The sequence below is a fragment of the Coturnix japonica genome, chromosome 1, assembly GCF_054131305.1.
Source record: "Coturnix japonica strain WE chromosome 1, WE-NBRP24, whole genome shotgun sequence".
Taxonomy (NCBI): domain Eukaryota; kingdom Metazoa; phylum Chordata; class Aves; order Galliformes; family Phasianidae; genus Coturnix; species Coturnix japonica.
Window position 1 is genome coordinate 161,626,196 of NC_140663.1, and position 12,467 is coordinate 161,638,662.

Here is a 12,467-nt window from a genome sequence, read left to right on the forward strand (position 1 = left end):
GGATTAAAACTGGCTGATGGGCCTTAAATGAAATTGCAAACAGAGAACCATGAGTGAAGGAATGTGTTACTAGTGGGGCCAAATATGATGTAACATTTATTCATGGATTTAGATTTTAAAAATGATGAATTCTGATGATAAAGCCACTGTCTGTGTAAGAGGGAATTAGAAGGTTTGTTTACATATTCCAGAGTGTGCACATCTAAGAAAAATTAAGACTTTGTCTTCCTGTGAGGAAAAAGTATTCATTAAATAACAACATTAAGTATGACACACATACTGAAGAAACTCACCTCATAGTAATAGCTTTTGGAAAATGGCCTAAATTGATTTATTGTGTACTTTAACTGCTTTATTTTAAAAATGTAAATATAAAGAATATGAAAGCAAGATTTTCTTAATGAGAGGACTGAAGACAGCAGGTTTCATTAACACCTGCAGCCCACAACACACACATGCCATCAACCAAAGTCTGTCTGCCTATTTAAGGTCTAATAGAATGTTCTTTTAGTTACATTCTTAGCTTCTGAGCAGAAGCATTTAAATTGAACACAAATCTTTGTATCATGTTTTGGTATTAGCTATTTTCACTGAAAACCCTCCCACATAGCACGAGGAAACCACTGACAGTGGTTTGGTAACTCCTACCAAAGGAGGTAAGTCTCTTGTAGGTATGTGTACACCCCAGTACCATGTGCAAGATCACATACCTAATGGTGTGTCAAACACTGCTAGATGCTCATTTAAGTATGTTAACTCGGCCAATGTATTAAAATGAGCTGAATGAGCCACTGAGCTCATCCTAAAGAAGACTTCATGCCCTTCAAAGATTCTATGAAGACAACTGTACTTTGTTAGCAGAAGAGATATCTGCCTAGGTGTCCCCTTCAGATGGGAGCCAAATCATGCTGCAGGTTGCACTGGCTGTTGACTGAGGGTCCAGTTCAACTGTCTGAATATGGACATCTGGATCTGTGGGGTATCCAAAACTCTTTGTACATCACCACTTTTCCCATGGATTTGGTTCTCTTGGAAGAAATGGGAAATACACTGCAGCAGTTTCATTCTACTACATGTAACAGACAATGACTGGACAGAAATAGCATGAGGTCAAGTATACCAAACTGTTGGAAAATGACAGTTTCTGAGGTGTTGGGTTGGATTTGTTTTTTCTTAGATTTTTTTTTTTTTTTTCCCAAAACACTATAAATCACTGACATTGGTTCTCTGCTACACTGTATTTAAGTTTAAAACTACCAGTTTTTCTTATAAATTATTGCTAACCTTTTCACAATTCACATGAATTGTAGAATCATGGAATCACAGTGTGGTTTGGGTTGGAAGGGATCTTTAAGCTCAGCTGGTTCCAACCCTCTGCTACAGGCAGGGACACTTCCCATTAGATCAGCTTGCTCAAAGCCCCATCCAGCCTGGCCTTGAACACCTGACAAGTAAAATCAAACAGTTCCCCATATTGCATATAAAAAAAGGCAAAATGTTCTTTGTGTATTTTAAACCTGATACAGTCTGTTTCTGCATAAACTTTCCAATTGATCTTATTCTCCATCAAAAGATGTTTCAAAAATTATCTAAGTGCACAAAGTATTACTAATTTATCCTCCATGGTAACAGTACCATTTAAATCACAATTTTAAAAAATTAGATTGAAGCATAGCAGGCATGAATGTCTTCTCACTAATATTAATTTTACACTGAAATAACCTCACTGACTTAGATGGATTCATTTTATAGAAATGGATTTATTTTACAGAATCTATGATTCTTTGATTCTGTGATTTTTTAACTTGTACTACAGTGTAAAAAAGAAACAAGCAACGTTTGTTTCTGCGATATCTACTAAAGCAAGCAATTATCCTCGTAAGATTCATATTGACAAGTCAAAATACATCTTAACATAACGATTTCTATTCATGTACAAATGATTTTACTTACTTTGAGCAGAGACAGACCTTTTCTCAATCAGTTAACAATTATGCAGTTTTTCATATCTTTGTTAAACATGTTTTTCTATTAAAGTTTAGCCTCCCTTGGGCAAACAATAATCATTTGATATGGTTTCCTGGTTAAACAAAGTTGTATTTTCAATTAGGTTAAAAAGTAAGAAAAAAAAACCTTAAGATAAAACCTTCGGGCATAAACAGAATTTATTAACACATTTATTATAACTTAACTTTTGCTTTGAAACACGAGTCATGTGATTACTATCACATCCATAGTTATGCACAGTGAAATAATATAAATCGATCCATTAAAATTAAGACCTCAAGATTTCAGAGGGTCAATAATTACCAAAAATGATATTGCAATAAAGTTAAAAATATTGAAAATGTAACTGAAAGCAAGTTACATGATTATTTCAGTATGTTCTTTGATGGAGTCTTCCAGATAAAGAGAAATCACACACTGACATATCTGTTTTAATGCACCCTTACACCTGGAAAATGAAGGTTGACTTTATCAGGTCATATGAAAGGAAACAGCTTTTCGTGTGACAGTTTTGACATCGTACTTTTAAATGAGTACTTTGGTGATTTGTAGAAATAGCCTAAAGCAAACCTGTCTTTTGATAGATGACATTATAAATACACTGTAAGTATTATACTGGCACATATATCCTACACACAGAGCTGAAATACAGTGGCTTTCACCTTGAAAGAAAAAGCCATATAAGAATACCAGAGTCTAAAATGTTTTAAGAAATACTACAACTGATTTTTCAAATAGAAATGTGCAAGATTTTTTCAGCCTCAATTAGATGTATGCACTGAAAATATTAAATAATTTAGAAAAAAATGCAAGTGCAGTTCCAATCAGAAACTGTGCTTTAACACAGCAATAAAGTAAAATACATATATAGACATATATGCATTCTTACATCACGTATTACTTTTCCCTTAATGCTTTTGATTATTTATTGAAAAAGTCAGATATGCAGTTTCTAATAAGCTAAATCCAGCATTTTTTTTTAACAATGGCTCATTTTAAAATGCCATTTTATTGTGTTATGCTTGTGACTATTAGTTGGGCATTTCTTAAATTGTTACAAACCTGTGACTCGAAGTTTATCTGTGCCAATGACAACCTCATTTTCATCCACTGTAAAAAGTGGCTTGCCATCCTTTGAGTTGATCTGAAACTGTTGGCCGTGGAATTCTACCATTTTAGGACCTGCAAAACACAGTAGAGTGACAGAATAATTACATCAGCTTTCTTCAGCTTCCCATATAAACTTAATTTAGTGAACAGTATTAATGACCATGAAGCATTCTGATAGTGGCCCTGTAAGTACCAAAACTGAATACACATATTTACATTTTCCAATCTGTTGTTCAAAACTGTGCCCGCAGTCATGCTATCAAGTTGGGTTTCAAGACTAAATTTAGGAAATCCCTCTCTCAGAGACAGACATTTTCATTCTTGATGTTGAAGCTGCTGAGATTTTTTGATCAGTGTGAGTGGTTGTTCTTTTTTTTTTAAACACAGAAAATAATTAACAAAGTAATCCCTTTTGATTAGGGAAGCTCAAATGCTTTAAAACCTAATATAAGGGCAGGACCCTCAGCTGCCAGTTTAGCTCTGTGTATATAACAAATATTACTGCTCATGTTCTTAGAGGATTTTCAAAAAGCTGGGAGTGTTTTCAGTTGGATTTTGTGTGCAAGAGTCTTTGTGCATCGCAAGATCCTAAATCCAGTAAAACATCCTGTTCTACAGTTTTTTCTTGGTGAATAAGTATAGACTTAGGCCTTAATATTTCTCATTTTAAACAATTAGACCAGTTAAAAATTCACATCACATTTGTTTGAGTATCTGTTTAATAGAGTCATCATCAAGTTCTACATTCAGAATTTAAATTGTAGATGATTGTAGATAATGCTCTTCTCCAAAGCACATGGCTTCATTTCTGGAATTGTAAAAAGGGCTCAGAAAATATCTTAAGTGAGAGAAAAGGTGTTACTCACAGGCATTTTATGCACACAAAAAACCAGTTGTAGATAAGTAGAACAAAGGTGGTTCCATATTAATGCTTTACCAGAGAACTGTGGTTCTTTTATTTCAGCTTCTGTCCAGAAGCAGTAATGAGACTGCTCATTTACGAAGTGTAATCTTTTGTTTATCCAAACAAATAGAAGACTGGTTGTTATTGTCTTTAAACACTATTGCAATGGTTGGTTCCTCTTTTCTTCCCTGCCTTTCATCCAACACCACAATTACACTGTATAATATGACATTTTGGGATACACCAAACTAAACCTCTCCTATCTGACACGACAGAGGTCAGGTGATTCAGGTATGCTGAGGACACAGTGGATTTAGGAATGATTTTCTGTCTCTTTTGTTAAGATGCCTCACACAGTATAGAAAGGAAGGTATTGTTTGGAACTTTTGTATCTTGCATAAGAATGAAACCCTAGAGACCATCAGCTTTCATAGTCCATAGCTAGCTGTAGAACTAATGGAGAAAAATTGTGCTTACCACCATGTCTTCTGATCCTGCTTATCATTGGAGCTCATTCTTAAAATCATGCAGTAGGCGAGATAGAAATGTGAATGCTAATTTGATGGCTTTGAGAATGTTAGGTATTTTCCTTTTCAGTATTCTATGTCTTTTGGTAGGTCTGGAATGCCTAAAACCGTTTTGTTGTTGTTCTTGTTATCTAAGAAAATTTACTGTTTAAAATAATTTATAAGGGAGTGAGGGTCCTAAAGATGTACATTTTGGTCAAGTACCATAGAGCAAATTAGGTGCCCAAGGCCTTCCACAGTCTCAGTTCTAAGCTGTGTAAAATGTAAACATTTTACAGTATGTGAAATCCTTAAAATACTAATTAGAAGCTGACATAAGTGCATCTCAATTACTGTGAATGCTTGCAAAAAATATGGAGCATTATCTCTAAAATGCAACTCAATCACTAATTTATATTTAATTGTTATTTATTTGCAAATGATCACAAAAAATTCATGATATTGATGAAGACTCTGTATGTTTAGGGGAAATGCCATCTACTGATTTCGTTGGTACAAAGGCAATCACCTTTGAAAATAAACTGCTGAGCCTAAATAGCACTATCTCTGCTCTTTCCTTCTCAGCACTTGGGTAGATACAGAAGTTTTCACTGATTATAAATCACTGGGGAAAGAAAAAAGTAAATTTGAAAGAACTGAAGAAGTGTGGCATGATTTGCACCAGACCTAACTTGATCTTATCTACGAGTACATTTATCTTATCAATCTCCTAATTTGCTGGGTGTATTTCACAAGCAATCTCGTCAAAAGAAGATTTTTTGTGCCTCTCCTTGCAGGAAATGGAAAGAACTGCCTCAATCAGAATGAATCAAATAATGTAATTTGTACACCTTCATATTGGTAGAAAAGTGACTTATATATATATATATATATTATTATGAAATGTAGATTAATACATTTATACAAATGCATGTACACATATACACATGCTATATAACTTTTGCTCAAATCCTTTGCCCAAATAAACTTGGCTCAAATTCCATTTTCTCTCAGCTGACCAAAGCAAACAGAAACAGTCAACACAAACACGTGTTGTTCAGACTGACTTTTTCAGCCATCCTATCTATTTAATGCCAACTTCTGGCATGGTGTCCATAAAGAACATCATACTGATAAAACTAGAGCTGATGTATTTATTAGTTTAATTAATCTAGCCCATGTATACACCGATCTCAGATCCAACAGTAATTGGAACAAGGCTGAGATTCAGTCCTTCTACTCCCAGCTAATTGTTCTTAACCTTAGACCACATAATCATATTTTTGGTTCCTTCTCTTTTCTATTCTATTAATATCTGATTATTCCTTTCAAAGCAATATATTTTAACAGTAGAAATGGGGGGAGTCCTGCTCTAAAATAATGAGATATAGGAAGAAAAGCATGCTCAGAACAGAAACACAAGGAAAAATGATATTTATTGATAAGTGCTCATCCTAGATGAGCTCCAAGTTCTAACAAGCAAATAAATTAGAAAGAGCCAAGGCAAAGGAGTCACATGCACCTCCAATTTCTGTTAATCTATGTTCCTTGGCACAGCCTAGACCTGTACCACACAGAGACCTCCAGACAATGTATGGCTGGGTGCTGCTCTTCCCAGACAGGACAGATGAAGCTCTCCAGCTCTGGAGGAAAGAAGGTTTAGTTGTACAAAGAAAGTTATGACATGCCATCTGCTTCTACAGCAAACGATGTGTCCTGGCCTGTTGTGTTTGATGCCTGTTGCTCTTAATTTGTTTTTCTCTGAGGAAGCTACAGGAATCCAAACATTGAATTTAAGCAAGCAGAGGGGCAGTTACATTGCATCTAAGATGGGTGCATAGTGAACTACATATATTATATTTTAAACATAAAAAAGTGTGACAAGTAATGAAAGTATTCATCCTCCACTACATGCATTCCTAAAGACTCTAGACTGGAAGCTGTCTGAAAAACACCAACCAATGGCCTTCTTTATGGTGGGTTTGCATCCAGATTTTTCTGGTCTTTGCAAAATTGAGTAAATCTTTAACAAAAGCCTTTAGTTCCATGGCTTTCTCAACACAAATGCCCCAGAAAAGTGGAACGAGGACAGTCCATTAAATAATCCTCATTATGGAAGAATGATATGGATAACAGGTTACTTACTTTAAATCTTTGGATGGTATACTAGAGTAAGACAAACTAAAACATATGTTTCAGTCCTAGGAAGGAGACAGCTCAGTACAAATGAAACAAATTTCCAAATCCCAAAAATAGACTTTTAAAGAAAAGGAAATATATTTATTAAATGAAAAGTAGCACTAGATATATTGCAGTAACACTAATTGTATTGTGATCCCCAAAGGATTAATTTTTAGTGCAAAATCAGAAACCTAATTCAACATCTGAAACATTATTTTTTGATTTTCTACTTTGCCTAGCACCCTAGTATGATAACTACATGTAAGTCAAGTAATGCTATTTAATTATGCTTCTTGTTAAAATCCTACAGTCTAAACTGTTACACGACTGAACGCAGGCTGTAGAAAGCAGTTGAATTATTTTGCCTTTGGTGCCAGAGATGTCACATGAATTTTTAGGTGAATGGGTTATCTTTGCTGTTTAGGATGACTAATTATTGCCCATTGCTACTTTACACTTCCTCACATGCATTTCTGATGGAGAGCTCACTGATCATCACATCACATCACATATGTCTTGACACTGAGGATGCCAGCGTAAATGATGAAAAATGGTTTCATGACCCTTTAATAAATGGTTTTATTCTAAGGCATGTGACCTTTCCAGTCGTTCCTGTAGTGCATCGCCATAAATCTCTGCAAATGGGAGCACTGCTAAGTTGTCTTCCTTTCTGTTTCTTCTCCTCACTCCTCACTCTCTTGGCTGGTTTTCCAAAGAGGGAAAGTCTTATGCTTTGTAATTCCATTTTGAAGTTCTTCCCTTCTGTTGCTACCAAACCTTTGAGATCCAGTGCAATATAATGCAGAAGGATCTTTTATCAAAAAGAAGGCTTATAATAACTGCTAATAACACAAAGACTTAACATCAACAAAATTGGTAGTATGTTGGCAAATTCTTCAAATCCAGTTAGTTCTGCCTAGAATTAAGCAGTTCTAGTCTGTCTTTAGATTTTATGGAAGAAAAAGCTTTCAAGCACCGAGCTTTTTAAACTTCAGATCTTTCTTAGTCTCTTACCATGTGTGACTTTGAAAACTTATGGCTGTCACCTACACTGTGTGGTTCTTTCTTCTCCTACCACCCAGAATCATCAAAGTTTTGAATATAAGCAAAAATCTCGTGCTTTGGGGTACTGCTATGCAATTGAATTTTTTTGTTAATTATTATATTAAAACACCTTATTTAAAATAAGATCTCATTAAAAGTGTATTAAAAATGTAATACTCCTACAGATTCAGTTCTAGCTCTGTAAGTAATAAAGTACCAATAAACGCAAAGCCATTACATTTAGAGCCATAAAATTAATCAAATTTTCATATGGAATGGTATAGAAGTGCTTGGTAATCTTTTATTAGAACAAATGCATTATTACAAAGTACATGTACTATGTTGGATATATATACATTTTATCTCCATATCATGCAACTCTTATCAGCTTAGAAGCACTTCCTATAAAGGATATAAGCACACCTAATTGCTAGCACTTCTTACACTTTGTTATTCTGTACAGTTCAACAAAAACCTTTGAAAGATCTTTGAAAATCTGGTTCTGAATGATCAGCATGAATACTAATCATATATACACTTGCAACCCAATCTAGTATGGTTTAGGTGGCACTATTTCTCCTTCTCAGTATGAGGTAACTGAATGTCTTTATACATCTGAACATTTTTATTGCCTTGTTTAAGTAAAAAAGGAAAATAAAATCATGAAATACATGATTGTAAAATTTAGTACTGCAGGTAGAAACAACAGCAGGAACAGAATAACAGTGACTTGATCAAAAGTATATGATGTCATCATTTCTGTTGTAATTCCTTAGCAAAAACTTTAATATTCTTTATAAAGATTATAGTTTAATTCTATAAAGTTCTTTATGTTTTAATTCTATTAAAGAATACCTTATCTTCTGTATAATGAGTAATTGTATTACCTTTTCTTCCTCCAGTTATTCTTATAAGCTGTGGGTTAATTTTCATAAGATCAACCTAATATTGGCCTTTAAGATTAGTGTCTGTGTATGACTGCTGGATCTGGGCATAAGACTCAAGGTGAGAGAACCAGTTAAACAGAAAGAGAATGACTCACAGATGTTTAGTGCCATTATGTGTACTGCGGTATGCCCAGACCAGCCTTTAGCTTCTTAGAGATGCCCTTGAGTACCTAAGACTAGGGCTAGGTCTGAGGTCTTTAAGTGAACTTAGCCCTTGCAGAGTGCCAGCTGAAGACAAAGCCATAGACAGATGCAAGTCAGAAGGCAGCTCTGGAGTTTGCTTCATCCAACTGCCAGTGCACAGCAGGACCAGCTTGGCTGGAAGTTAGCTCAGCGTGCTCAGGTATAATGTTAACACCTCTAAGTAAAGGCTGTCCTCCCTGGGCAACCTATTCCAGTGCTTAGACATTTTCATAGCGATGTTTTCCATGCTTATGTCCAGTCACACTTTGTCTTACAGCAGCTGTTGCCTCCTGCCATTGTTCAGTTTATTTTTCTGTGTGAAGAATCAGGCTCTAGCCCTCCCCTGGGTAGCAGGAGGCAGCAATTAGAAACCCCTCTTCTCTGCAGGTCAAAGTAAACATCACCTTCTTCAGCCACTTATTTTTCATGCCATATCAGTGACTCCCTCTGTGTGGAAGTCTCCCAATTTGCTGATAGCTCTGCCATGCTGGAGGAGGTGAAGTCGAACACAGTATTCCAGCTGTAATCTCAGGAGTGGGATTAATGCAGCCCAGTATGCTATGAGACCTCATTGCCACAAGGGTACACTACAGATACACGTCTGACAGTTCACTAGGGTGGGGGCTCTTTTTCTGCAGACCTGATGTAGAAAGATAGAAATCTTCATTATTTTTTGGCTGCTAACTGCCACTGAGAGTCGAGTCACCTTTAAAAAGAAAGCACTGTTTCACTTTATACCAGCATTTCAGATACACTTAATTATCCTAATTCCATAAAAGATTTTAGTCACAATAAATTTCAGCTATTTTAAGTTAGCCTTTATGAAGTCATCTAGTGTTAAACAGTGCCAATAATTCAATCTTCTTATTACTTTAAGGGACAAAAGTACCGATTCCTCATATTTAGCACTAACTACTATCCTAAAATTCTCCCCGTGACTTATGTTAATGCTTACTACATGATAGGAAGCAAAATATGTTGTTTGGCATTTTAAGTTTACTGAAGACTGCAGAAGTGGAGGAAGATATAAAGCATCTAATAATTTGATTTTCTTCACCTATTTTGAATTCCTTATTCCCATGAAGATAAAGGAGGGATGGAAGGAAACTACTCGGTTGAGTAATTGCTCTCTGACAAGAGGAAGGTATACATGATCTTGTTCTTTTCCCATATAATAATTCACATAAACACAATTTCCTAAATGTTAGCTTCTTTTCAGAGCTAAACTATCTTGACTTACACATGTGTTTTTCTTTCTTCAAGACACAAAAGAAGGAGCAACGCAGGACTCAAATCCTCTTGGACAGGTTAAATTTCCCCTAAACTGTGAAGCTTGCATATTTAAGCAACTACCTGATTGATTAACTTTTAGAGAACTTTAAAGTTTGGTTTAAGTTAGCTTTGCTGACCCTGAAGATCATCACATATTTCTTTACAGAGGTTATTACATTTGGGGCCAACATGTCAATCTGCTATGGTAAGCACCTCACATAGGACATAAACACCCATGAATGGTATTTTCTTTTTTCAGAAAAGAGTATCATTCAAGCCTAAATATTAAACTGGTTGTAATGACTAAATCACCATTTATATATATTAGCTTTTGTGGAGACATACTCAGCTAGCTTTAATTTAAATGCACACTGATTACCACTTAGTATTTCCCATGATTTCTTCTAACATTTTCCAAAATTATAACCATTTAAATACACAGTTGCCTCACAAAAGTCTAGGAGTGTATGCATTTAATATAGAACAGAGACACATCTGTCACATATTAAACAGGAAATTAGGAAAAAAATTATCAGCCACCTGCTATTCTCTAAATTTTGCCTGATCTGAGTCAACTAAGCTTCCCTTTTAAATAAAACTGGAATGTGTGCCTCAGTATGATCAGATTCATTGGCAGCTAAAAGCATTATACCCTGGAGGTAAAAAATCCCTACTTTCATCCGCTTGGAACAAATAATGTAGGTTCTTGATCATAGGAAGACTTAATCACCTCAAAAATACTTCAGTGAAGCTTGCAATTTATCTTTCTATTAATTACTCCTATGTTGTATCTTTCCTTCTTATAACCCAGCTGGACAGCAATTAAAGTTGTGCAAATAATAATCTTGCTGCAGTACAAAGATCTTCAAGAAATATGTTCTGGCTTTTATCTTAAAGATAAGAAAGAACTTATTTGGACAAAAATGAAGTTTGTAATGAAAGCCTTCTGGGAAAAGTAAAGAAGGAAAAGCTAAATGATTTTACAATGCTATTAATTAACTCAAGTTTATAAAACTAGCTTCAGGGTTTTCCCTATAAAAACACCATCAAGCTCCTCTTCCACACATCATGCTTCATTAACACTGTTTTCTTCCTATTATGTCTCTAATGAAAAAAATACCATTGCTTGAGAATGAAATATCAAAACGCTGATAGAAAAAAACAGTAATAATTTGACATTGGAGAGCAATAGTTTACAGATGGCAATTAACGCCAATGAATCCACATCTGAGGTACTGACAAACACCTGCTTCCACAGAATGTTGTTCCTGCCTGAAAGAAGAGGGTAGGTTGGCCTAGTTGTATATGAAAAGGGTCTGTAATTCTATTTTCAGACTGCATAAGCCATTTTGAATTTTACCATATTCACATGCTTACACAGTATTGCTGATTTCATGTTTCAAAGTGCAGAACAGCTTCATAACATAGTTATCAAAATCAATTCCCTCTAGTTTTAATAATTTGAACTGAACTCATGGCCTGAAGATACTGACACCACTGTTTCTTGGTGTAAATCACGGGTTTCCAACTTTTTTGCTTGCCTGTGTTACACAGAGTGAAGAAAAATTGTCTTGGGCTGCATAGTTGCTCTGAAAGTAATGCCTCCTATTTAATTACATGGAAATTACAACAGATTCATGAGCACAAGAGCACTATTTGATAGAGCAGATTCTCAGCTACAAAATTCATGTAGCACAGGAATTTTTTCATCACAGTCACCACCATTAGTTGTGCATTTTCATCCGTGATAAACAAGGACCTCCCTAATGCATTCCAAAATACCTGTACTAGTGGAGGCAACCTACTCTTGCCACAGCTAAAATGCACCATCCACCATGCTACTGGACTCACATCCACTGCTTGGTCTCCTTAAACATTCAACAATCCTTGATGAATGCCAGCAGGTGACAGCTTTTCTATATGAAGGAACTCAGTGTTTGGTTGTTTTATATTCTTTAATTTATTTTTTATGCTTTTTAATATTATTACTATTTTTTTTTTTTTTTTTCCTGACAGGCTGTCAAACATATTTGCTTTCACTGAGGCTTCTGAAAATCAGTGTAATTATGGAACAAAGTGTAAAACACAGCAAAGTCTGCAGCATTCATAAAGAGCCACAATGTCCACATAATTTCAGCAAGATGTATGGCAAGATGTATAAGAATGTAAAAGCTTTAAAATAAGTGCTCTAAGGATAAAATAAAAGCTGCTCACATTTGAAGTGATTCATGACAGAAACCTTGTTCATTCTAGGATAATACGTGTTATTTTCATGTGAAGAATTCCATGGAAACTCTTCAAGATTAGTTTCAC

General features: G+C 35.2%; 1 protein-coding gene across 8 annotated transcripts in view; it reads right to left on the reverse strand.

Moving 5' to 3' along the window:
* Positions 1-12,467, reverse strand: part of SGCG (sarcoglycan gamma) — a 103,599-nt gene that overhangs the window by 20,441 nt on the left and 70,691 nt on the right. For all 8 annotated transcript variants that reach the window (XM_015852142.3, XM_015852141.2, XM_015852139.2 and 5 more), the window contains one exon: positions 3,070-3,189. In XM_015852142.3, the coding sequence (XP_015707628.1) occupies positions 3,070-3,189 (120 nt within the window). The remainder of the gene's footprint in view (positions 1-3,069; positions 3,190-12,467) is intronic.